This window comes from Desmodus rotundus, chromosome 12 (genome assembly GCF_022682495.2).
Source record: "Desmodus rotundus isolate HL8 chromosome 12, HLdesRot8A.1, whole genome shotgun sequence".
Taxonomy (NCBI): domain Eukaryota; kingdom Metazoa; phylum Chordata; class Mammalia; order Chiroptera; family Phyllostomidae; genus Desmodus; species Desmodus rotundus.
Genome location: NC_071398.1, coordinates 47,264,209 through 47,291,074, shown reverse-complemented (window position 1 = coordinate 47,291,074; position 26,866 = coordinate 47,264,209). Strand labels below are relative to the sequence as shown.

General features: G+C 51.6%; 2 protein-coding genes and 1 long non-coding RNA gene across 3 annotated transcripts; 2 read left to right on the top strand and 1 right to left on the bottom strand.

Annotated features, from left to right (window-relative positions):
* The first annotated feature begins 462 nt into the window (after positions 1–462).
* LOC112310228 (sialic acid-binding Ig-like lectin 5) lies at positions 463–5,074 on the top strand. Its single transcript, XM_053914969.2, has 9 exons — positions 463–580; positions 658–1,035; positions 1,256–1,534; positions 1,756–1,803; positions 2,079–2,336; positions 2,421–2,699; positions 2,919–3,018; positions 3,811–3,892; positions 4,691–5,074. The coding sequence occupies exons 1-9, from the start codon at positions 544–546 to the stop codon at positions 4,886–4,888; spliced, it is 1,659 nt and encodes a 552-aa protein (XP_053770944.1). The 5' UTR covers positions 463–543; the 3' UTR covers positions 4,889–5,074.
* A 137-nt stretch (positions 5,075–5,211) lies between these two features.
* Positions 5,212–12,332, bottom strand: LOC128779633 (cytoplasmic tRNA 2-thiolation protein 1). The gene is made up of 3 exons (XM_053915029.2): positions 12,197–12,332; positions 10,305–10,855; positions 5,212–8,754 (listed from the first exon to the last, which is right to left on the bottom strand). The coding sequence occupies exons 2-3, from the start codon at positions 10,810–10,812 to the stop codon at positions 8,216–8,218; spliced, it is 1,047 nt and encodes a 348-aa protein (XP_053771004.1). The 5' UTR covers positions 10,813–10,855; positions 12,197–12,332; the 3' UTR covers positions 5,212–8,215.
* LOC128779646 (uncharacterized) lies at positions 12,308–26,748 on the top strand. Its single transcript, XR_008425725.1, has 3 exons — positions 12,308–12,383; positions 22,563–22,705; positions 24,709–26,748. It is a non-coding gene; the product is annotated as an uncharacterized lncRNA (long non-coding RNA).
* Positions 26,749–26,866: the final 118 nt, after the last annotated feature.

The following is a 26,866-nucleotide window of genomic DNA, read 5'->3' as shown; positions in this document are numbered from 1 at the left end:
GACCTCAGAAGGCCATCACTTGTGCATCCCACGTCCCCAAAGAGGCCTCAGAGCAAAGGGCTTTAATGCTCAGCTTTCCCCTGGGTTCCACCCTCCACTGGACTTCAGTCTAAATTCCTTCTGCTCTTACCAGCACTTGTGTGGTCTAAAGAAAATTTAAAATTATCCTTTTTCAGAATGCTTAGTGGTTTCAGCTGGAGGATGGGTACCCCAAGTCACCAGGAGCAACTCTCACCTTGATGGCCCCTGGGTGACCTCCCTCAAGTTAGGTGATCAGCTTCACATCTGGACAAGCCTCTCAAACTCTGGGGACCTTGGTTTACCCACTTGGAGGATCTGGCAGAGGGCTGAGGCTGTGACAGGGCGATTTCTCAGGCCCCTCCCCACCCCCACGGCATGTGGAGCCCAAGCTCCCTTTCAGGCCTGGCCACAGCTCTGTCACCCAAGTCTTCCTGTTGGGGCATCCTCTGCCCCACCCCACAGCTCAGCATTTCCCTCCCTGGCACAGGGACTGGGACCTGCTCTGCCCTGTGAGAAGCAGACATGGTGCTCCTGCTGCTGCTGCCCCTGCTGTGGGGGGGTGAGTGTGCCTGGGAAGGGTAGTTGGCCCAGTGGGAGAGCGGCTGGGGCTGCCGCTGAGCCTCTGTATCCCCCCAGGGTCCCTGCAGGAGCAGCCAGGCTATGAGCTCCAAGTGCAGGAATCGGTGACAGTGCAGGAGGGTCTGTGCGTGCATGTGCCCTGTTCCTTCTCTTACCCGTGGAGTTCGTGGTCTTCTGGCAAACTCCACATCTACTGGTACCGGCATCGAGACATCACCAACAGGGATGTTCCTGTGGCCACAAACAACCCAAATAAAAAACCAAATGGAGAGACCCAGCGCCGATTCCTCCTCACAGACCCCAGGACCAACAACTGTTCCCTGAGCATCAGAGACGCCAGGAACACTGACGCAGGAAACTACTTCTTCCGAGTGGAGAGAGGATATAATGTGAAATATACTTATCAAGATAAGAGGTTGACTTTGGAGGTGACAGGTATGGTAGGGGCCCAGGAGAGGACACTGAGACGTGGGACCCCATCTTAGAACAGGAACAGTACACTGGGACACTCCCTGATCCAGGCCATGGGCCCAGGGTGGTCAGAGGAGGCACAGAAACCAGGGTGAGCTCAGGTCCTGAGTCAGGTGTCCTTCTCAGGTTCATCTTCTAGGTTCCCAACGCCTGGGACCCAAGCACCTCCTTCTCTCCTCCTCAGACCTGACACAGAAACCTGACATCCTCATTCAGGAGCCTCTGGAGTCTGGCCGCTCCACACAGCTGACCTGCAGCCTGCCAGGGTCCTGTGAAGAGGGAAGTCCTCTCACCTTCTCCTGGGCAGGAACTGCTGTTGACTCTCTGAACCCCCACAACCTCCGCTCCTCTGTGCTCACCTTCACCCCGAGGCCCCAGGACCATGGCACCAACCTCACCTGTCAGGTGAAACGCCAGGGATCAAGGGTGACTACAGAGAGAACCATCTTGCTTAATGTTTTCTGTGAGTGTGGGAGGAATGTCTGGTTTCCTGAGGGCAGTGGGACTGGTGTGTGCACGTTTGTGTGTGTGCAGGAGGCTGGGCTACCTGAGAACACTTGTGTGTGGATCGGAGTGCAGGTGGGGAGTGAGCCAGAAGGAGGGCAATGCCACCTTCCCAGTTCTCACCACCCTGCTTCCTGCTGCTCCTCCCTTGTGGAGCGGGGCCATATCATTTTGTTGCAGATGCCCCACAGAACCTCACCATCGATGGGTCCTACAGAAGTGTCACAGGTAGGAAAGAACCTCCTTCTCTGGGGCTGGGACCTGCTCCTGGGGCCACCATGGAGCTGAGGGGGAGTCACAGTGTGAATGGGACCAGATATGGGAGAGGCAAAGAGGAAAATCACCACCCTCCCTCCCTCACCTCTGTGGGTGAGTGCCTGCCCTGTATTCTCATTCTCTCTCTCTCTCTCTCTCTCTCTCTCTCTCTCTCTCTCTCTCTCTCTCTCTGTCTCTGTCTCTCTCTGCGTGTGTGTGTGTGTGTGTCTCCACTTGTGTCCCCAAAGCCCTCAAGATTCTGCAAAACACCTCTTTGCTTCCCATCCTGGAGGGTGAGGCTCTGCGGCTGCTCTGTGTGGCTGACAGCAACCCCCCTGCACAGCTGAGCTGGTTCCGGGGGTCCTCAGCCATGAATGCCACCCCCATCTCCAGCACCGCGATCCTGGAGCTGCCTCGTGTGGGGACTGGGGAAGAAACAGAGTTCATCTGCCAGGCTCAGCACCCCCTGGGCTCCCAAAATATCTCTCTCAGCCTCTCAGTGGTCTGTGAGTGTGGGGATGTCTGTAGGCAGGACACCTGGGTTTTGGGAGGATGGAGGGACCACTAACACTTCTCCTCGCTCCCCACAGACCCCCCACAGCTGCTGGGACCCTCCTGCTCCTGGGAGGATGAGGGTCTGCACTGCAGCTGCTCCTCTCGAGCCCAGCCGGCCCCCTCGCTGCGCTGGCGGCTGGGGGAGGAGCTACTGGAGGGGAACCCCAGCAACGTCACTGCTTTGTCCAGCTCTGAGGGGCCCTGGGCCAACAGCTCCCTGAGCTTCCGCAGGGGGCTCAGCGCAGGCCTCAGACTAAGCTGCGAAGCGGAGAATGTCCACGGGGCGCAGAGCGCAGGTGTCCTGCTGCTGCCAGGTCAGGGGCCTGCTGGGAGTGGAGGCTGAGGGAGAAAGGAAGGGGTCAAAGGAAGGATGAAACTGGGGAGAGCGGCTGTGGTCTGGAGTGGCGTGTTTTGCTAGGACATACCCTCAAGTCTAGTGACTGAACTGAACCTCCAGCTGGTCCTTCAAGGAGGTGGGAAGACAAGACACTGGGTCCTGCGAGTGGGTGGGCTCACGCCCCTCTTCTCTGCAGGGCAGTCAGCATCCGCTTCCAGAGTGAGTCCTGCGGCTCTTGGAGGTGCTGGTGCCATGGTCCTACTGTCCCTGTGCTTGTGTCTCATCTCCTTTTGTGTGTAAGTCCGTGTCCCGGGGAGGTACAGGGAGCAGAGTCGTGGGGAGTACAGAGAGAGGGCCCTGAATCCCAGAAAGGCAGAGCTGAGTCCCTACAGGGGGGCCTTTTTGGAGGCGAGATGGGGTAGCAGCTTTATTGAGATAAAATTCCCATATATTTAAAGGGTGCAACTCAACACCATTTAGTTCAGTCACAGAGTTGTGCACCCATCACCACAATGAATTTCAAAACCTTCCCTTTAGCTCCAAATGAAAAAACAACCCACATCCCTTATTTGTTATTTTGCCACCATCCTCCCCTCAGCCCCAGGCAGCCAGCAATCTAATTCTTCTTTCTCTAGATTTGCCCATTCTCAACATTTCCTATAATTAAAGTCATACAATACATGGTCCTTTGTGACTGATTTTTTCACGTACTATGATATTTTTAAGGCTCACATGTTAATCCTTTATCCTTTTTTATTTCCAAACAATATTCCATCGTATGGATGGGACACATTTTTATTTGTCTCTTCATTCGCTGAAGCACAGTTGGGTAGTTTCTACTTTGGGGCTCTCAGGAATAACACTGTTATGGGTGCTCGTGTAACTGTTTCTCTCCGTGTAGGGGCCTATAGTGATGTAAGTTTAGTCTCGGCTAAACACCTGGTCATCTGGGGGACGGAGCATTCACATATCAGGAGGGTCTCTGAGTCTGTTTCCGGGGTCTGGGTGCCTCAGTTGTCTTCTCAGGAAGTGGAGGCAGCCTGCCCACCTGTGCCTGAGTCATTGTGGCTCCTGACTTCTTCCCTTAGAGTGAAAGCCCACAGGAAGCAAACAGCCAGGAGACGGCAGGTCACGAATGATGAAGACCCTGTCATGGGCACAGTCCCCTGGGTGAGTGATGTAGGTGTCTTCTCATGAGGTATAGGGGGAGGGGCTGGGCATGTCCATTCAATGAGCCCAGGCTGAGCTGCTCAGCATTTCCCCAAACCCGCTCCTCTATGGTCAGCTGGACAGACAGCTGGGAGTTGACTTCCCCTTCATCTACTAGAGCCCATGGTTAGTCTTGTGCCCCAGCCCTGCTGACCACTGAGCCCACTTTGCCTCCCTGCTGGGTACAGGTTGCCAGAACCTCCCTCCCCCGCAAACTATTATTTTCCACCCATTCATGGCTTGTTACTTCACTTCTCTTGACCTCAGTTTCCCTATCTGTAAATGGAAATAATAAGAGTATCATTCACATTTGGTTTCTGTGAGGATGAAATGTGATCATTAAGCCCTTGATATGGTCTAATCATTTGTAGTACTACAATATTTTATTTATTTCATTTATTTACTTTTATAGAGAGGGGAAGGAAGGTAGAAAGAGAGGGAGAGAAACATCAATGTGAGAAAGATTCAGTTGCCTCTCATATGCCCCCAACTGGGGGACTCGGCCCGCAGCCCAGGCATGTGCCTGGACTGGGAATCAAACCGGCAACCTCTCAGTTCACAAGCTGGTGCTCAGTCCACTGAGCCACACCAACCAGGGCAGTATTACAATATTTTAAATGAATGAGCAAATAATCGAGTTCATAAGAACTGAGTATGGAATAAGAGGATTAATGAAAAACTGTTCCATCAGCCCATCTTTCCATTAGGACCATGTCTGTCTTATTTTTTCTCCAACTTCCTTGTGTCCCCTTCACTCAGGGTTCTTCACAGCAAAAGTCCCAGCCAGACAGGTCCCCAGACCAAGCATCACACACCAGGGATATTCCTCCATCAGGGGAACAGCAGGAGCTCCACTACGCCAACCTCAGGTTTCACGGGTTGAAGCCACGGGAGCCCCAGGACCAAGAGGCCACCAGCACCTCCGAGTACTCAGAGATCAAGATGACAAGCGAATGAGGACTCGCTCAGAGCTTGGTCCTGGCTGGAGGCATCACAGCCTCTCTGGGGGGAAAAGGTCAGGGGACTAGTTGGTGAAGCGTGAGGAGACCTTGTGCAACATTAACATTAACTACTGTAAGAGCATCTGCAGGCAGAGCAGAAAGAAGAAAGGTGATGGGATTGGAGAGACTTGGGCTCAAGGGAAGACCTCAGCATTTCCTACGGCATTGTCTTCAAGCGATTCACTTCCTTTTTCTGTTCCTGTTTTCCATTCTGTACAGCAGAGATCACGCATCCTACTCAAAGGTGGCCGTGAGCATTAAAGAAATTAACACATGGAAATCAACCAACATAGGCCTTTAATGCTCAGCTCTCCTGTTGGGTTCCACCCACCACTGGAGTTGGGTCTGAACTTCTTAAGACCACTTGGGTGGCCTAAAGAAAATTTAAAATTATCCTTTTCCAGAGTGTTCACTGGTTTCCATTGGAGCATGGGTCTCCCCAAGTCACCAGGACCAGTTCTGACTGTGGTGGTGCCCTGGGTGACCTTCCTCTTGACTTAAACATCATCCGCAAGGTGATCACTTTAGATTCAAATCTGGATGAACCTCTCAACCTCTGGGAGCCTTGGTATATCCACCTGCCATGTTGGGGTGAGGTGAGACAGGATGATTTCTCAGTCCTCACAGCACCCCCACAGCCTGTGAAGCTCAAGTTCCCCTTCCAGGCCTGGCCACAGCTCTGTCACCCAGGGTTTCCTGTGGGGGGTGGGGGGTGAGTGAGCCAAAGGGATGGTGGACGTCGTGTGGGGGAGGGGTGTGGGCTGCAGCTGAGCCTCTGTGTCCCCCCAGGGTCCCTGCAGGAGCAGCCAGGAATCGGTGAGGGTGCAGGAGGGTCTCTGCATCCACGTGCCCTACTCCTTCTTCTACCCGTGGAGTTCGTGGTCTTCCTCTGGTGAACTCCACGCCTTACTGGCTCTGGTGTGGGGTTAGTCCATGCCTGAAACTCCTACACCTGGGCCACGTGGACCATGTCCGTGCCGTTTTCCTCTTGGTGTTCAGTCATTGTCCTTTCACCTGGCATGCTTGTAAATTTTTTATTGAATAGTGGGCATTTTGTGTGAAAAATTGTGGAGATTTTGAGGCTGTGGTTGAAAAATTTTCCCTCTGGATTCTAGAACAGTCTAGAATAGCACTGCAGAATGCAATTGTCTGTGATAGAAATGTTCTGAATCTGTGCTGTTCACCTGGCCAAATGTGGCTATGAAGCACTTGAAATGTCTTTAATATGACTGAGGAATGAAGCTTTAAATTTAATTTTAACCAATTTAAATGTAAATAGGATCCTATGGCTAGGGCTACCCCACTTTTGATTCCTGGAAAGCAGATAAGAGTATATCAATCCAGTGTCAGATTGAATTTGAACATGGGTTCTGGTCTTCTTGTGAATAGGCCTACTTGCCCATGTCCCTTACTCTAATTAGTAATTCTATTTGGGTCCTAAGTGAGGTATTTATGGGGTCTCTCCTTCTTAGGAGACCCTGAACATCTAGTTTTGTTTACCCGGTTCCATGACACTGCCCAGGGGTTATCTGAGCACATTGTTAGGCTCACCTCAATGCTCTTCCCTGCCCCCCAGGATTTTAGCCCCTCAAGCTGCAATGCCTTGGGAGCCCCAGAAGCCATTTCTGTCTCCATCCCCATGATGCTGCTGAAAACTCAGCTCAGGTTTCCAGACTCTTAGTGTGAGCATTCTGACCACTTCCTTAGTCTTCTGGCCCCTCCTGCAAGTTAAACTTCCCTTTTTTTCTGGCATCATGGTTGTTCTTTTGTTCTTTGGTGTCTTCAGATAGATTCTGTTCTCCCTCTCTCTCTCTCTTTCTCTGTGTGTGTGTGTGTTTGTGTGTGTGTGTGTGTGACTGCCCCCCATTTGGTTTCACTGTAAGGCCTGTTGACATGAGATGTTGCACCATGGCTAGAAACCTCCTGGCTTCATTTTGGTCTCTAACCCAAGTCACCTCCTCAAAGAAGCCCTGACCTCCCCAAGTAAAATAGCTCCCTCCACAGCCTTTCCCCTCATGTTCCTTCATTTTCTAAGTATAGCACACATCATCAGACCTCACGGTATGTATTCACTTCTCTCAGTCTCTTCCCACAAGACTGTAAGCTCCATGAGTGAGACATTCTGTCCTTTTCATCAACCTGTGTATACAGTAGGAGCTCCATAAATGTTGGGAGAATGTTGCTGTGTTACCTGGTGGGGAGGTAGATTTGGTCTCTGCACTGAAAGCCCAGTCCAGTTGGGAAAAATGAGACCCAGAAACTGTGGGTGGGCACACAGGACCAGGGGATGGGGTCTGGGTTGGGTGGAAGAATCAGGGAGTCTTTCAGGAGGAACCTGGAGGATTTGAGCGGGAAGATGGAAAAGGGAGGGCATTCTTGACTCAGGACCAGCCTAGGAAAGCTTAGAGGTGGGGCTGAAAACACCACATCTCCCCAGGGGTCCGGCAGGAAGCTTCTGGGCCTTTACACCTAGGTAGACCAGCAAGGTGGCAACCCTGAAACCCAGAGCCCCCGGTGTCCAAACTTTAATGTGAACAACCAAGCCGGCACCATTTATGGAGCGCTTTATCAAATCCTCGCAACAGCGTTTTGATTCCACTTTCAGAGGGGGAAACTGAAGACCAGAGAAGTTAAATTGCTGCCCCAGGCTCACCCAGCTCCGCCTCCAGAAGCTGAGGTCTGGGGAGCCCACCCAGCTGCTCCTCATCCGTCTTAGGGACACCAGGAGGGATTCAGGTGTGATGGGGTGGGAGGCAAGATCCCCAGGCAGACCCTGGTGTGAGCCCCCAGTTTGGTCCCTATCCATCCAGGTGACCTCAGGCCATTGGCTGGTGCTCAGGCTACAGCCAATGAGACGGTGTGAATGAAATGAGAGGACGGCACCTGCAGCGCGGGCGCAGGGCTCAGGGAAGCTCCAGGATTACAGTGAACGATGTGTGCCCATCAGCTCAGGTGGCTGTGCTTACCCCGCTACAGCCAAACGGGAAACGTCTGTGCACAGTAGGTGCTCAGGAAGGGCTAGGGCTGGCTGAGAACCTGGCGGAGGTACGAGGTAAGCAGTCCCCCAATTCCCACTCACTCAGGAGAGGGAAGTTGTTCAGCCTACCTCCTCCCTCAGACCCAGGAGCTCAGGCCCCAGCTTCTGCAGGGTCACAGGTAACTGGTTCTGTCCCCTCCGGACTTCACGGGGAAGCCTTGGGCAAAGGTAACTGGGGTTTATTCACAGTGTCATTTACAGGCTCCCTGAGCTCCCAGGTGGGATCCCAACAGAAAACTGTGGTCCCTAGAAGGAGGGAACGGCCTCGGAGGCTGGGGTTTGGACCTGCTCCCGATGCGCCCCAGGCGGCCCCACCTCGTCCCGCCCCCGGCGGCCATTGCCGATGGCCAGGCGGGGCCGGCCGCGGTCCAGGCCGTCCAGAAGGGCGCAGGCCTGGCAGAGCGCGCGGCTGGCCAGCGCCCCGCAGCGGGAGCAGGTGCCGGCGGGCGGGGGCCGTGCCGCAGGGGCCAGCGCCAGGCGCTCCGCCGAGTGCACGAGGTCCAGCACCGCTGAGGGTCGCACGGCCTCCAGCAGCTTGAGCAGGTCGCGCGCGTGGGCGCGGAAGGCCTCGGGCGCGTAGACGCACTCCTCGGAGAAGTAGTCCAGGCGGCGGAAGTGCGCGTACAGCACCACCTCCTTCTGCGAGGCCAGCTGCAGCGGGCGGCAGCGCGGCAGGGCGCCCCCCTCGCCCGGGGAGCCCAGGCCCCCGCCCCGGGCCAGCCGGCCCACGTCGCCCCGCAGGAAGTTCATGAGCACGGTCTCTGCCATGTCATCGGCGTTGTGGCCTGGGGGAGAGAAGGGGAGCAGGTCAGGAGTGGGGCGCGGGGTGGGGGAGCTGCTGGTCAGGGGGACACCGTGGGGCAGCCAGAACCCAGAGAGACGGGAGGGGCATGGCGAATGGCACAGAGTGGGTGACCCCGCTATGGGGACACGCTCCTCCCCCCAGAAAAACTCCTGGAGCAGCCAGGCCTCCGAAAGAGACTGGCGGGTAGGGGCAGGGGTGCAGGCCATGGAGGCCCCCCGGGACCGTGGGGCAGTCGGTGGAGGGAGGTGGACACAGCGCGAAACAGGAGGGGACACACACAGGCTCCCACGGAGCAGTCGGGGTGCCCTCACTGCCACCCACCCACTGGGCCAGGCAGGCCCTGTGCTAGATGCCCTTTCACGGAGGGAGTAAAAGTGCTTTACGCTACAAATATCACGTCAGTCTCCGTTAACAGTGTGCTTCAGAATGCACAGGAGGAGTCGAAACGGCACTTAATGGAGACTCTCAACAGCGCTGTCGACACAGGTGCCTCTGGGAAGGCAGGTGGCGGCAAAGTGACTACACAACAGTGGTCACAAAATTTAAGCCAACTCTCTGTTTCCTCTGCATCTTCTCATCTTATATCCGAGTCTCTGTAGTAAAACACTGGTCTTCTCGGGGCTTCTCAATGGGCCCCACATCCTCTCCTCAGGGCCTTTGCATAAGCCGTTTCCTTTGCTCAGAACCATCTCTCCCGACCTCTGTCCATCCCTCCCTAGTTTCCCACGCAGCCTTCAGGTGCCAGCGCACTCAGGAAACGCTTCCTTAATCCCCACCTTTCTCCTCCCACTAGGTCCTCCTGTCCCAGAAGCACAAAGTGTCACTTTCTCTGTTAGCACTTAGGCTACTGTTAGTGTGTGAGAATCGGGCAGGAGCAGGGACTGTGGTGTGTGTAAGAGCAAAGGTTTGCATCACGGTCACTGCTTTTCAGCCTCCGGGCTACGTGCTGCACACACCTAATTCTCAGCACGTCCAGGACCGAGATGGTATTAATGCCCCTGTTTAACCAAAGCGGAAACCGAGGCTTGCACCTTTGCTCTGGGCCACACGGCTTGTATCTGGCACACAGCAAATGGTCAACGTTCATTTGCTGAAGTACTGACTGGGAGAGAATAAGAGAGTTACCAGAGAGATGATGCCGAGAGAGGAAAGGAGTTAAAAAGACACCGTTGCGTTTCAGACGACAGATGGGAGACACCCCTGCACCCCCCTCGTTTTGTGAGGGGAACCTAAAGAATGCCATTCAACAACGCAGAGAACCGCAGCCCTAAGACAACTGTGCGTGTGTCCCAAGGCGATGACAGTGATGCAAAATCTTGCCACCCCTGCCCTACACCATCCCAGGGACGCGCAGGTACCACATGAGATCCACTATACTGAACTACACTGAGATCCACCACTTACGACACACCCAGGGTCGCTTTTTCACTTTTTGGGCATGAGCCTCAGCCTCCTTTCTGCGCCCACCCTTGCCTGAGTGCGCACCCGATCCTCCCACAAAGTCCCTCCTATCCCAGCACGTGAGTTCACCTGTCACGACGTGCGTGGCTCCCACGCGGCGCGCCCCTTCCTCCAGCGCCCGGCGCCGCAGCACCCCGCAGAAGGTGCAGCAGGAGCGGCTGCGGCCAGAGCCGGCCGTGCTGCGGGCCACGGCGTCCATCGTCCAGCCCCCGAAGAGGTCGGCGTAGGCCACGACGGTGAGCGGCAGCTCCCAGCGCGCCGCCTGGCGCCGCACCGCCGCCAGCGCCGCGTCCCGGTAGCCACCGATGCCCTCGTCCACGGCCACCAGTTGCAGCGAGATGCCCAGGCGGGGCGCCAGCTCGCGCAGCACGTGCGCCAGCACCGTGGAGTCCTTGCCTCCCGAGGCGCCCACGGCCACCACAGCGCCGCGAGGGAGCAGGCGGCCCGCGACCACCGTGTGCAGCACCTCGGCCTCGAAGGCCGCGCAGAAGCAGGTGCTGCACAGCGCTTGGCCAGAGCGCGGGCGGCGCAGGGCTGCGCGGGCCTTGTGGCAGGAGGCGCACGGCGGGGCGGGCATCGCGGGGGTCCGGCCTGGGTGGGAGGGGTCAGCTTTTCCTGGACTGGGAGAGAAGGGAAGCCGGTCACAGGTCGATTCAGAATTGTGGGCACATTGTCTCTGGGGAGGTTGCGTGGATAATGCCCAGAGTAAACCCATTGCCTGGAACATTTTCCCTCAGCACGTGCGGGCCAGGCACCTTCACATCTCAGCTTAAGCTTCCATTCATTCCACAAATACCAACTCAGTGGATCCTGGGCACTGGGGACACAGTAGTGAACAAACGGGAACGGTTGCAGGCAAAAAGTCCTAGTGAAGGAACCAACCCATGGGTGAGGAAGAAATAACCAAGATACATTCAAATATATGAGGAGTAAGACGAGGAAATTATCGCCTGAGATGAAGCCAGAAGAATAAGTCAGGCATTAGATCAGGATGGGAAGAATGGGCCTGACAGAGTTAAGGGCGAGTGGAAAGGGCGTGAGGGGAAGGGCCTGTCTGTATCAGGCTGGTTGGAAAATGTGGCTGAACAGAAGAGAGGCGGGGGCTTGGGGGCTGGACGGTTGTCAGGGTGAGAAGCTTGGACTTTTTCTTAAGGAGATAGGAATTACCGGATGGTTTTAAGCTGGGAAGTGACAGGATCTGATTTATATGTTGACAAGGTCCCTCAGGCTGCCTTGCGTGAGTAGACATGGAGAGCGGCAAGGGCGTACCAGTGAGGAGGCTCCTGCAGGGACCCGCTAGGTAACAAGGAGCCACCCGGAGCTGAGTGGAAGCAGTGCAAGTGGACAGACGTGGTCGGAGCCTGGATCTCTTCCAGAAATAGAGCAGATGGATTCACACAAGATGTGGTTGGGGGCGGGAAGTGGATGGGAGAAACAGAAAACTCGGGACAAGCCCAAGGTTTTGTTGTGAACAAATGGAAGGACAATGGGACCATTGTGAGGGGAAGAATGGGGAAACAGTATGAGAGGGGTGGGTTTAGGGCAGAGAATCTGGAATTTCATCTGCGCCTGGCAGAGTTGAGGCCCTTTGCTCTGGAAGTCTGGCCTGAATCCAGGGCTGAGTCTGGCGCCTCCCCTGGGCTCCAACGACAGCCTTGATCGCCCCCTTGGCCAGCTCTGACCACGGTTAGGTTGTAACCCGGACAGAGGAGAGTGCGTTCGCACCGCACCCGGCCGCTGAGTCCAAAGCCGGTCAGCAGGGACGCTGGCTGCTTAGGGCACTCCCACCTGAAGGGCCGCCGCGGGGTGTGGGGTGGGGAGGGCGGGGGAATCACGGAGAGGAGTGCCACGTCTGCAGGGATCCCTACGGGATATGTGGGAGAGAACTAATGAGACCATCGGCTCCTACACGGCAGCACGACAAAGGACCAGGATCGTTCCGCCCCAGAGCGGACACTCACCCGAGCTGAATCTGTGCTGGTAGAAGGTCCAGGCTCCCCGAAAACGCGGAAGTGGCTGAACAGACTACGACTCCCAGAAGGCTTCAGGTCTACCCGCCTACAACTCCCGGGTGCCCGTGCGGCAGGACGGCGTGCTGCGCTCACTTTTCTCGGACTGGCTCTCGAACTGGCGACCCTCCCAGTGACGGTGACTATCACAAAAGCTCCGCTCCGCGGCGCTCTCAAATGGATCCAGGCGTGTCTAGCTCATTTCCCGTCTGCGCTTGCGCAGGGGGTGGAGCGGTGTGTGTTGTGGGTACGCGCGTCTGCGTGCGGTGTCCTGTGCTGTGTATTTCAAAGCTGGAGTGGTGGTTTTTCAGAGTTCACGCTTTCTTGGGAGAATGATAGAGTTTGTGGTGCGGGTGGGGAGGCTTCGGGGCGGCGGAGAAAGGAGTGGGGCGGGAAGGGGAGAGGCGGCGCGTGCTCCGGCCAGGCTCCGAGGGGACACAGGGTGGGCCGTGGCGCGCGCGGCCTCTGCGTGGCAGTTGGGTGAGTGCCCAGAGGGGATGGTTTGCGGGTTGCGGTTCTCTACACGCTCCCCGGACCCAGGGTGTGGACCCAGTGGGCAGGCGTGGGTCCGTAACCAATGCGCGCGCCTTCTGCCTTGTGGAGTTAAAGGTGGACGTCGGGATGGAGGGCAGGTGAGACCCGTGAAATGGAGGGTTTTCCGGGGTACAGGCCCCAAAACTAAAATTCAGAGGACCTATCCGGGTCTGAGCCCTTAGCCTCCTTACAGCCCCCAAAGTGTCCCCTTTCCTGCGTGTTATTTTCTGAGTTTCTCTTGGGTCTACCCCTGTGAAGCCCTTGGTGGGGAGGATTGAGAGCAAAGGGCATCTGTTGTAAGGGTTGAATCCTGGTTATCAGACTCATTCATTAGTTAATCGTTTCCTAGGGCTTCCTTTGTGCCAGGCCCCTTCTTGTGACACACAGGTGTATCAGGCCTGGTTAGGGAGGTAGGGGTGACAAAGCTTGATGTAGAGGCACCTGAGTCAGGGGCTGCAGGAGCCCAGACGCTCCACGCTCTAGCCAGGACATGGGGGGCCGAAGGGGGGCAACAGCACTTAATGAGCAGTCTGCATGTGGCAGACACTGTGCGCTAGACATCCCACGCACCGCCTCAGGCTCCTCATCTGTGAAGTGGGGATGACGGTAACAGTACCTGCTCCTAGCGTGTTTGGGAAGATAAATGAGTTAACATGGAAAGTGTGTGTTAACCAATGACGAGCTTTCACTGTCTTCATCTCAGGTAATTCTCATAATCGGGGAAGGCTTCCTTTTCTGGGAGAGACCTAAGGTTTCTTGTAAAGCAAACAGTGAGGTGGGGGTTTTAAAACCTCAGGCAGTCTACACATAGTCTACGCCAGTTCTCAGTTGGTGACTTTTGTCACCCCCAGAGAACTTTTGGCAATGGCTGGGGACATTTTTGGTTGTCACAGCTAGGGGGCAAGGGAAGGGTGTGGCTGGTATGTGGTAGGTAGGGCCAGGGATGCCGCTAAACACCATGCACAGGAGGTCCTCCCACAACAGAGTTATTTAGCCAAAAACAATACCAGTGCCAAGGTTGGGGAACCCTGGCCTAAGTGGAATTCCGCTGTACCTTGGTCGTCTGTCCAAAAACTAGTGTACAGATTTGGGTGTTTCTGTGTCGACTTTAGTCTCCCGCTTTGAAAGTTTCCTTAATATGTAAGCACATGTCAACGTGACTCATATACTTTTGAGTGAGAAGTTAGTAAAAAAGGTTCACCTCACACTGGCTATCAGTGAAGAAAAGAGGATGTGAGAGTCAGCCTGCCCAGGTGACTAAGCCCACTTAGTTGTGTGACCTTGAGTAAGAGGCTTAACCTTTCTGTGCTTTCTGTTCAATGGGGGGCGATGATAACAGTTGTCGGAAGAACGAAATGAGTTAATGTATGTAAAGCATTAAGACTGGTGCCCCGCAGTCTGTAAGTGCTGTGAAGGGTGGGGTGGGGGCGGGTTGCAGTGGTTTGGTTTTTCATGTCAGTTATTTGGGGTAGCAGTGATTGGCAATGCTGAGAACTGGGCCAGTTTTCCCCACCAGCAGGCACAGTTTGGGCAGAGGTTTCTCATGGATGCTTTGCAAACACTTTACGTTTCATTTGTTGCAACACATTAGGTTAATATTCAAGGGGAAAGACTGTGTCAGTGTCAGGAAGACAGAGGACTGTCTGCAGCTTCTCGGTTACAGGGTAACCGTCAAGTTCCTCAGTCTGGTGTTTGCGACCTGGCCCCTGACGACTTTCCTAGATTCGTCTCACCACTGAACCTCTGGCAGGGCCCCCATTTGCCAGCGAAATAGCTTTTTCTGCCAGGTGTTTGCACATTCTGTCTCCTCTTCCTGAAGACTCTCCGCCCCACCCTCCCCTATCACACTGATTTCAATTTCTCAACCAGGTACCCACTTGGATGGACTTCCTCCAGGAAGCCTACAGGATCTCTCCTCCCCTGCACTGGATTAACGCCTGTGGGTTCCCACAGCCTCTGGTCCCTCACGTTGTCATAGGCCCTGTCACCTTGGGCTGTGGCTGTCTTTTTTTTTTTTTTGACATTAGATTCTCCAAAATCTTTTTTTTTTTTAAATATATTTATTGATTATGCTATTACAGTTGTCCCATTTCCCCCCCCCACTCCACTCCATCCTGCCCACCCCCCTCCCTCCCACATTCCCCCCCCATAGTTCATGTCCGTGGGTCATACTTATAAGTTCTTTGGCTTCTACATTTCCTACACTATTCTTACCCTCCCCCTGTCTATTTTCCACCTATCATCTATGCTACTTATTCTCTGTACCTTTACCCCCCTCTCCCCCTCCCACTCCCTTATTGACAACCCTCATGTTCTAGTTGTTTGCCTAGTTTGCTCTCGTTTTTGTTTTATGTGTGGTCATTAATAACTGTGAGTTTGCTGTCATTTTTACTGTTCCTATTTTTGATCTTTTTCTTAGGTAACTCCCTTTAACATTTCATATAATAAGGGCTTGGTGATGATGAGCCTCTTCAACTTGACCTTATCTGAGAAGCACTTTATCCTTCCTTCCATTCTAAATGATAGCTTTGCTGGATACAGTAATCTTGGACGTAGGTCCTTGCGTTTAATCTTGGGTAATGTAATTATGATGTGTCTTGTTGTGTTCCTCCTTGGGTCCAGCTTCTTTGGGACTCTCTGAGCTTCCTGGACTTCCTGGAAGTCTATTTCCTTTGCCAGATCGGGGAAGTTCTCCATTATTTGTTCAAATAAGTTTTCAATTTTTTGTTCTTCCTCTTCTCCTTCTGGCACCCCTATAATTCGAATGTTGGAACGTTTCAAGGTGTCCTGGAGGTTCCTAAGCCTCTCCTCATTTTTCCAAGTTCTTGTTTCTTCATTCTTTTCTGGTTGAATGTTTGTTTCTTCCTTCTGGTCCATACCATTGATTTGAGTCCCAGTTTCCTTCTCATCACTATTGGTTCCCTGTACATTTTCCTTTGTTTCTCTTAGCATAGGCTTCATTTTTTCATCTGTTTTTCGAATAGATTCAACCAAGTCTGTGAGCATATTGATAACCAGTGCTTTGAACTGTGCATCCGATAGGTTGGCTATCTCTTCGTCGCTTAATTGTATTTTTTCTGGAGCTTTGAAGTGTTCTGTCATTTGGGCCATTTTTTTTTTTTTTTTTTTGTCTTGGCGCGTCTGTTACTTTAAGGGGCGGAGCCTTAGGTGTTCACCGGGGCGGGGTAATGCTGGTCGCTGCGCTGTGATGCTGCACGTGGGGGAGGGGCCGAGAGGGAGCAGTGGCGCCCACTTCACTCTCCTCTGGATTTCAGTCTTTCACTCCGCCATCCACAATCAAACTGGGCCCCTCTGGTGCTGGTTCCCGAGTAAGTGGGCCTGTGCACACTCTAGGCCCCTGTGGGTCTCTCCAACAACCTCTCCTGTGAGGCTGGGAGTCTCTCCTGCCGCCCCAACCCCCAGGGGCGCTTTCAATCAGAGGTTTGAGGCTTTATTTCCCCGAGCTGGAGCCCTGGGTTGCGCAGCGGTCTGCTTCTCTGCCCGCCGTTCGTCCGGTTTATCTGTGGGCGAATGTGGTGCCGCAATGTGCTATCCGCCACTCTGCCTGCCCCACTCTCCGCCACTCTGAGTCCGGCCCTCTGGGTTTATCTGTGCAAATGTGGGACCGCAGGGTCTGCTAGTGCTCGGACTGCCTGCGCCATTTGTCCCACACTCCGCCAGTCTCAGTCCCGCCACAGCCACTCGAGTCCTCTCCACCCCAGTGCCGTCTCCGCCCCTCCTACCAGTCTGGATGAATGATTATTTTCTGTTTCCTTGGTGTTGGTCCCCCTTGCTGTTCGATTCTCTGCCAGTTCTGGTTGTGCGAGGAGGCGCAGTGTGTCTACCTACGCCGCCATCTTGGTTCTCGTGGCTGTCTTTGTTTCACTGTCTCTTTGGGTTGGGAATGCTTTGAGCGAGGGGTTTGGTAGGATCTGAATCTGGGACTCCAGCATCAGTGGGCACAAGGCCTGGCACAGAGCAGGCAAGCTATTCAAGGCCCTTCCTGAGCTGCTCCTAGCTTACATCACCTGTCTCCTGTTACCTGCACCCCACTGAATTCAAAGCTCAGGCAGGAAGCTGGCTGTGGGGTGTGGTGGTTGAGGACAGAGGCGCCCGATTCAGACCCTGGGACTTCCATCCTAGTTGTGTAACTGAACACATCACATTTCCTCACGTCTAAGACAGAAGTAAGAATAGTATAGCCCTCATAGGGTTAGAACAGTGGACCCCCAGAAGACTATTTTTCTTGTTGCTCCTCGGTCGAGAGGTACTGGCATCTGGTAGGTAGAAGCTGGGAATGTTATGAAACCTCTAACTCACAGGAAAGCCCCCTCAGCAATGAACGTACTTGTCCAAAATGTCAGTGCCGCGGTTGAATGCCTAGGCCTCTTGGGCCATAGTTAGTGCTCCGTAGATACTAGTTACCATTACTGCCGTTGCTTCAGCACACCAAGCGCTCGGTGCCTCCATCTCTCTGCCCAGGATGGCCTTCTCCCGCTTGACATGGGGGTTGAATACCTACTCATCCGTCAGGACCTTTCCAGAAACACCACCTCTTTGCAGAAGCCTTCCCTGGCCTCTCCCGAGACACCCTCAACCTGGCAGTGGGAAGAAGGCACACACAGGCCAGGCACACATTCAGGGGTTTTGCACCCACGTGACTGTGGGCAGGTGATTTCTGTCTGTGTCTCAGTATTCTTATCTATGAGATCAAGGAGTGGCTTTGAGGGTGAAATGGGCCAGTCCCCGGCAAATGTTTGATTAACGGCAGGACTTCCTTTTTATTAGTCAATGAAGCCTAAAAGCTTAGTGTTGGGTCACATTGGGGGAAATTCCTAAATATGTTTTTAATAAGATTAGCTATGGAAAGAATAGGAACTAGCAGAATTATCTATCACAGAGACTTAAGAAGAAAATGATGTGTATGTGCTATTTGGTCAGGCTCACATATACCAACTAAAGATTCAGAAAGTGGTGAAGTAAAAGGGTGGGAAGAGATCACTAGGAAAATAACCCCAAGAAACCTAAGTTTAGCTACATTAACCATAAAACGAAATAGATTTTGAGTTAAAAGGCACTATCAGAAATGACCAGGATGACAAGAAAAAAAAAAAAAAACACCTCTAAACTTGGATGTACCAAACAACATATCTCAAAAGGAATGAAAGTTAGCACGATGACTAGAAATTGACACATTCTAGTAGCGTTGTGACATTTGATTATATCTCAAGTGGGAAGATCTATAAAGCTATGGAAATTTTAACAAGACCACCAACAGGCTTGAACTAATGAACGGAAATGGAACCCTGTGCCCAGAGTGATTTGAGAATGTAGGTTTAGCCAGGAACACGTGGAATCTACAGATGCCCTAGGCATAGCTGTTCAGGATGGAGCCCACTGGGCACACGTGACTAAGGACCATTTGAACTGTGGCTAGTCTGAAGTGAGCTGTGCCGTGAATGCAAAATACATACCGGCTTAAAAGACTTTGTGTGGGAAAAGGATGCGAAATACCTTAACCACTTTTATCTCAATTACATGTTGAAATGGTAATTTTAAAAGATTTTATTTCTTTTTAGAGAGAGGGGAAGGGAATGAGAAAGGGAAAGAAATATCAATGTGTGGTCACTTCTCATACACCCTTCACCGGGGACCCAGAGAGTTACCTGATGGAAAAACTAGGTTTTATTGTTGAAGAAACAGATTTCTAACAGTTTATTTCAAAGAAGAGCCTTCTGGATGCTTTGGTTTCCAGACTTCCCCACTTGTCTATGGTGTGTTTTCTATGATGTGGGAGAGTGTGGGCCTTGGAGAGTTTGTGACTTAGGTCGGCCAAAGGCACCCTCTGCCTCAGCCTCTCCCTCTAACTGCTGATTCCCTCAGTCTGACTCAGAAAACAACTGGGCTGGGGAGCATGGGTTAGGACTCCAACAAGGAGAAAGAGGGACCAAGCAGTCCAGACTCCCTGGGGGAGACCCTCCTGGATGTCCCAGACCACACTGAGCTCCTGAGGGGTGTGCAAACACACTGTGGTGGCCAGACAGAGCCTTCTGTCTACAAATGGAAATACAACTTACTATTATTGTGTGGATTTTTTACTATTTTAAAAACAAATAGTCCCAATGTCACTTGGAAAATGTGAGTGCACACTCTACTAATTCAAATCATGTAACATGCATGGGAGCTCCTGCTAGTTTAAGACATCAGAATTTTTGTTTTGAAATCTTATATAACTTTGGAAAACAAAAAATATATACAGTTGATTTTATTATACTTGTTTCATCTTTCAACAGTAGTGAAATAACCTTTTTTATTTATTTTTTGAGGAGGTAACAGGAATATATCCTTATGCTTCCAAACCTAGTCACATGATTATGCACCAAATTCTTTTTAAAAAAAATCATTGTTCAGCCCTGGCTGGTGTGGCTCAATGGAGTGAGCGCTGGCCTGCAAACCAAAGGGTTGCTGGTTCGATTCCCAGTCAGGGCACATGCCTAGGTTGTGAGCCAGGCCCCCAGTTGGGGGCGCATGAGAGGCAACCACACAATGTTTCTTTCCCACTCTTTCTCCCTCACTCCCCTTCTGTCTGAAAATAAATAAATAAAATCTTTAAAAACAAAACCCAAAAACCATTGTTCATGCCCTGGCTACACGGCTCAGTTGGTTGGAGCACTGTCCTGTGCACTCAAGGGTTGTGGGTTTGATTCCCAGTCAGGACACATACCTAGGTTGTGGGTTCAGTCCCTGGTTGGGGTGCATATGGGAGACAACCAGTCGATGTTTCTCTCTCTCTCTCTCTCTCTCTCTCCCTGCCCCCTACCCCTTTCCTCTCTAAAAATCAGTGGAAACACATCTTCAGGTGAAGGTTAAAAAAATAAAAATCATTCTTCATAATTAAATTTTCACCATCAAGAGCCTGAAATATAGTGGCACTGTGTCTTAAATCATAATCCTTATGATTGCAATAGGAATTACAAAATGAGGAATAAGAACAAAATCTGTCAGAATGTGCAAAACTCTCAGGCTGTAATACGCCTCTGCTGTTTCCTGTGGAGTTGTGTTTCCTGTGGAGTCAGGGGTAAATCTTACTGGGCTGTCCAGGAGACAAACCACAGTTTCCATAGCAGCCTTTCCTGTCCCAGCACAAGGAGGAGGAAGTCTGACAATGCAAGCCTGGGTGTCCTTACACTGGCTGACGTGTAATCAGCCCTCACTCTGTTGGTGGCTCTGCAGAAACCACCAGATGCATCTGACTCCTGCGGCTGGCCAGTTGGGTGTGATTCAGGCGAACTCCACACCCGCACCATTCACAGCTGGGAAATGGAAATTATTACGAGCCCTGCTATTTTCAGCCCAGCAAACACATTCACAAATTGCCACCAGGATATTTCAAAGACTGGTCCCTGTCCCCAAACGACAGCACCAAATCCACCTGAAATGCTCATGACAAGTGTGTTCTATGTGCGAACAGGGTGCAGTTCCACCATATCTGTTGGGGGTCTAGTGCCTTCTCATTTTGCTTCAAGTGGGTGGTACTTGGATCTAGAAGTGCCTCTCACATGCCTGGGTATTGCTCTCTGAAGCAACTCTCTTCTGTAAGCTGCCTTTCTAGCTGAAAAGCTGGGAGAAGTTCTAACAGTAAGTTGTTCCTCCATATGTCTGTCCCAGAAAAGAGACTTTGCTATTGATATCGGATTCCTGTTTTCCTCAATGCTCCAAACTTTAAGGATTATCTATTCCCAATCACATTCTGTCCTCCCTACATTTGAGATTGGATCCAGAGCCTGCTTCTGCAGTGAGATAATTTTCTAGTTTCTCTAAAAATATACTCATTGATTTAGTGACAAGGACACCAGCCTGTAATGCAACTTTTTAGTGACTTTTAAAGGCATCAGTTCTTATTCTTCACCCTTGGATTCAAAAATGATTATTGGGACCAGTGTGGACCAGTGCAAATCCTGTTCACTTCTGTTCATGGGACCCATTTGCTTCCAGTGTAAAGGCGTCCTCCAATATGAGCCTGGAGAGCAGAGCTTCTGAATCCACCCCACTCCCTGCCATCTTTCCCTAACATCGCCAGTTTTTACTGTAAATGTAGCACCTTCTCTCCAAGGGCAAATTCAAAACAGGACTTGGCATGCATTAGCAGGAGGAGCCCATGATTCCCAGAAAAAGATCCCAGGATTCTTCAGCTACAGCCGCCAGAAAACCTTCAGGGTCCACGAATCAGTCCTTGTCTTTGATGGGTCTTTGGAAGAGCAGGAATCCAGAACTCTCCTTGGTCCTTCTTCAGGAGCAAGGCTGATAGTGCCTCAGGCCTCAAGGCCAAGTTTCTTTGGAGAGACAGAGACAGAGGCATTCTTCCCCTGCAGGTCACTCTTCACTTGTGGGGAACATCGCATTGCCTGTTGAGCAGTTTCAGCCTCAGCACTGTTGACATCCTTTGGTTTGGTGGGGTGTGGGTGGATCTGCTGTGTACACTGTAGTATAAGATATTCAATAGTATCCTTGGCCTCAACCCACCAGATGCCAGCAATGACCGCCCCCCCCCACACAGTTGTGACCATCAAAAATGTGTAGACATTGCCAGATGTCCTGGGGGTGGGGGTGGCATGGGGTAAAGTCTTCCCCCATTGAGAGCCACCGCCCTAGGGCAATCTTAACCACACGGGTCGGATCACATCACTCTTGGGGTCCTTCACTGTGACCCAGAAGACCGTTCTTGATCTAGCCCTATGACCACTATGACCTCTTTCCTTACCCCTCTTTCCAGGATCCCCTCCCTTCCCACCTCAGGGCCTTTCCACCTGCTGTGTTCCCTCTGCCAGAAACACTTCCCACAGTGGCCTCATCTTCCTCATCCTCTAGGCCTTGGTGTGAATGTTACCTCCCCAACTACCCTACCAGAAATGCTTCCTCCTGTCGCTTTATTCTACACCCCCTTTTTTCCTCTACTCTTTTTACCTATACGTTTTTATTACTATCTGAAATGATCTATTTTCTTGCCTGTCTTTTCCACTAGAAGGCAGGTTGCATGGGGGCAGAGAGGTTTGTTGATTTTGTTTCTGGCTGTTTCCTTGGTTCACACCATAATGCCTGGTACAGAGTGGATGTTTAGTAACCATAGATGAGTAAATAGGTGAGTGCTCAGCGTTTGTTATGGGTGATGACAGGGACCCATAGATGGGTCATACTCGAGGTCTACCCTCTCAGGACTCCCAGGCTGGTGAGGGAGAGCAACCTGGACACAGATCATTGCAGTTGTGGCCAGAGCTGTGACGGCAGGGGTACCGGGGCCGGGACCCCGTCAGAGTGTAGAAGAGAGTAAAGGACTTGGAGAAGATGAGAAGCACTTGTGATGGCTCTGGAAGGATAAGTAGAAGTTTGTCAGGTGAAGAACAGCATCTATCTGCACTCATTCATTTATTCACTCAATCAGTCATCTATTTCCTGGGGCCTCCTGTGCTGGGAAATGCTGGGGACCCAGAGATGAGTCAGTCCTGCACCCTGCTCTCCTCAAGCCCCTAGTCCGCTGGGGGAGGTTGACACGCACAGTCACAATCCAGGGTGATCAGAGTGGAGTGGAGGGAGGTACTGAGGCTGTGGAAGCACCTAGGGATAACTTGCTGCTTGTGGCATAGAAGGGAAGGGAACCCAGAATGAGCAGGAGCAGGGCTGGTCCCTTCCTTGCAAAAGCTGGAGATCTGAGAGAACCTGACCCATTCCTGGCATAATGCTGGGTTCACCTCACACCCTGACATAAGCACGTTGCATGTCCTAGCAGAGTGAGCCTCTCCCAGTGATGAGCCCCATTTCACAGACACGGAATCAAGCACCTCAGAGGCTGAGTTGCTCGCCCAAGGGAGCATCCAGTGTGACCAGAGTGTTGAACCAGGCCGACAAGATGAGACTGGAAATGTGCACAAGGTGAGTTCTTTGCACAGATGGTGTGGCCTTGAGTGGCCTCAGGAAGTGTCTTACTCTGGTCTCCGCTCTGTGGAGTGTGCAAAGTCAGTCAGGGGAGGATGGGTGCAGGAGACGGGGACTGAGACCCGTGGTGCAGAAGTGAGGAGTTTACAAAATTGGAGGCATGACCTTCTGTTTCCTAGAATAGAACAGCAGAGGGGGCTCCTGTTATTACCTCTGGGGTTACAGCTGCTGTGTATAGGGGCATTCCTCTACCAAAACCACCACTGCCATGGCTTCATCTCCTTCTTGTGATTCCTCATACAAGACAAGCCAGAGGTGGGAGAAGAGCTGTCCTTTGTGGTCCAGGTCTCCCCCCAACCAGGAATCCCTCACCAAGACATGTACTCCAACATTAGCCAGATCTGCCCTGTGGACACCAGTAAGGAGGACCTGCCCAACTGCCCCATCATCTCACCCTACATCAGTAGGCTGGTGGGGCTTCCTATACCTCTAACCCCACTTTGGCAGGAATTGCTGAGGAGGAGGGAGCACCTGGAGGCAGAAGGCAGTGGGCCTGGTGGCTGAGGGTGATGGAGAGAGAGCTGGTTTTCTATTGCTGCATCCTAATGAAATCACCCCAAAAGTTAGTGTCTTCCAACAATCATTAACTCTCAAAGTTTATGTGAGTCAGGAGTGTTGGAAGGGCTCAGCAGGGCAGTTGTGGTCCACGTTTTTTCATGCAATTTCAGTGAAATGTAGCTAGCACTTCAACAGCAGGGGGCAATGTGGCAGGAGCTAGGTGGGCATCTGACTCTTCATGTGATGTCAGGGTCTGTCTGTGATTTCTCTGCAATAGTCTAGGTTAGGCTTCCTCACAGCCTGGTGCCTAGAGATTACGCAGTGGCTGATGGCTTCAAAAGCCAGTATTTGCATAAACAAGGCAGAAGCCATATGGTCTTTTATGATATACCCTCAAAAGCCACATAACGTCACTTCTGCCATACTCCACTCATTAAACAGTCATAAAAGCACACCCAGTTTAAAGCGGTGGGGACAGAGACACATCTGTCAATAGGACTAATGTCAAAGTCACATTATAAGAAGGGCATGTTGGATAGAAGACATTGTTGTGGTCATCTTTGGAAGAAATGTGGTCCACCACAGGTAGAGAGGAGACACAGCTGGGGGTGAGCAGGTGGATGGTGATACCCTCAGTGACAGGAAACTGAGAAGGATGATGTTCTGAGATGTAGGGAGGGTGGGTAACCTGAGAACCATTCAGGAGGAGACATGTGGGAGGCTGGTTGGGGCTGGAGCTCAAGAGGCAGATTTAGGACCATAGGGGACCATGGGAAGAAAAGCAGTAGGAGGTGATGAGCTTTCTGAGGGGGGAAGAGAGATACATGGGAGCTGGGGGTGAGAGGAGGGAAGAATTGGAGGAGGAGATCTTGAGGAGGTGGAGGGAAAACCAGGAGGGCAGGGCATTTGTGAGCCAACAGAGGAAGCTCAGAGCCTTTTGTGCTGGTGTATTAGTTTCCAGAGCTTCCATAACTAAATACCACAAACTGGGTGGCTTAAAACAACAGAAAGTTACTCTCTCGCAGTTCTGGAGGCCAAAAGTCCAAAATCAAGGCGTTGCCAGGCTTGGTTCCTCCCAGAAGTTCTGAGGAAGAAACCATCCTACGCCAGTCTCTTAGCCTCTGGGGATTACTGGCAATCCTCAGCATCCTCGGCTTACAGGCACGTCACTCTAACTTACGGCTCCATGGCGGCCTTCTCTCTGGGCGTCACAGGGCCTTCTTATAGGGACACCAGTCATTGGATTTAGGGCCCACCCTAATCCAGTATGAATTCATTTTAACCAATTATATCTGTGAAGACCCCATTTCTGAATAAGGTCACATTCTGAAGTTCTGGGTAGACAGGAATTGGGGGGTAGGGAATGATTCAACCCAGTACAACTGGGTTGTGGGGTTTCTGGGGTAGGTTCCTGATTATCTTTGGCCTCTCCCTCTCTTAAGTGTCCCCTTGAAGGTGATGATTCCAGAGAACCTGACAATGGAGCAGGTGGTGGGAAAGAACCCACTGGAGGAGCTGGAAGGCCAATACCAGCCACCTGGCTGCTGGACACAGAACCACACAGCAGTAGTGGTGCCCTACTATGGGCAAGCCCAACACCAGCAGCACCTGTTCTCCCACTTGCACCCTTTCCTGCAGTGCCAGCAACTGCACTATGCCATCTATGTGGCGAACCACGTGTGGTAGGAAGGAGGAGGGACAAGGGCAAGAGGACAGAGGGCTCTGAGCATGGCCTTGGACAGTCAGAGATGAAGTTGTCACTCGCAGCTGAGTTTCTGGGCCAGAGAGTATCTGGGGAGCTGGATTTATGAGTCAAGATCTTGAATTGAGGGAAATCAGAGTCAAGGGCTGTAGGTTTGGTCTTCACTGGCTGAGTTTGGGATCAGTTTGAATGGCTGTCTGAGAAAAAGGCTCAGTTTCACTGAATCTGGGCCTCTTTGAGACCAGGGCTGGCCAGATTGGGCAGTAAAGCTAAGGGGTAAATTAAAGGTGGTTTGAATCAGTTAGATGCTTGTTTGAATCCTGGCCTTGTTCATTCTACGGGTTTCAGGTGCACAATTCCACAACACATCATCTGTATACTGTATTGTGTGTTCACCACCCCAAGTCAAGTCTTCTTCCATCACCATTTATCCCCACATACCCTCCTCTGGGTGATGAGAAAAATTAATCGACATGATGGATAGCATCCAACAGGTGGCAGCACGATGGCGCCAACTCACTGGGTATAGACTGCTCTCCAAGGAGATGCAGCCCCTCTGTGCCAACTTCACCGTGGATACCGTACCAGCCCCAGGAGCCCCGGTGCCAAACTGAGGGATATCTGGGGGCTGGAACGGAATCCCTCCAACGCTGCAGGGAAGCCCTCCCACTCGTCCCAGGTGGTTTCTTATTAAAGGAGTTTATTTAACTCATTTCTCTGTGCATCCCTAATCCTCACCCTTTCATTGCCATTCATTCATTCAGGGCCCCACTCAGATTCAACAAGCACTGGTTTTCTCCACCCAGTTGCAAGTACTTAAGACCCATCCACCCACTTACTTCTCATGCAAATTCATGGGGTAGGCACTATTATAAACTTCCTCTTGAAAACCAGGACAGATGAATTAAATGACTTGCCCAGCTGATGTAGAATCAAACACAGGAGCCTGTCTCCTGGACATGTCCACTTAAAGATTATGCTATTCTGCTTTTTGTGGTAAGAAAAAAAAAGTGGGGGGAAATGAATAAAAATTTACATCATGTCCACATGATAGAAAACTGCCACATCCAGTTCCAGTACGGTCAACCATGTTGTCTGACAAAGTCCAGACATGGGGGATATGTCTTCAAGGAAGCATAGGAAACCCTCCTGGAAATGATCACCACTCTTAGAATTGACCAGCAGCTGACACAAACAGGATATAATCAGACCAATGCGTCTCTGGTCAACAAGTCCCTGAATGTCTAAAAGTCGTTAGAGTAACAGCCCCTCCTTTACCTTGAATAAGAATATATATTAATTAGACAGCCATAGAAATAAGAAAAGCTGGTTAGCTATTAGGTATACAGAAACAGTTACTATGAAGCTAAAGTTTATAGTACACAGAGAAACATTTTAGACAGAAAAGATAGATTGCTAAGTTAGATATCACAAAAGCCTTATTGCCTCTGCTCAATCTACCGTATACTTTTGCCCTATGAACAATTTCTGAAAATGTCTAATCATCTGATTTATAACTCTCCTAGTTAAAATAATCTTTGTTCACTATAACTGAATCTATGGAAACTTTGGTCAAAACAGTCCTTGTTTAATATACTTAAATCCATGGAAACTTTCTTACTTTTCCTGGTTACCTTTGTATTGATTTTTCTGCTTAACTGATCATGCTATACACTTGCAAATGTTGATGTATGCCAAAAAAGAAAATATAAAAATCCACTTGTACTTGCAATAAACGAATCAGTGCTTCACCTGCCTCTGAGCTGTGTAGTTGCCTGATCTCCACGCGCCGACACCTCGTAGCACCTTCGGGACCCCTTGGACTCTGCTGCGGCTGAGCCGCGGCAGAAAACCATGTAGCATTGAACAGCTGTACTGTATGAAAAGAACAAGATGCC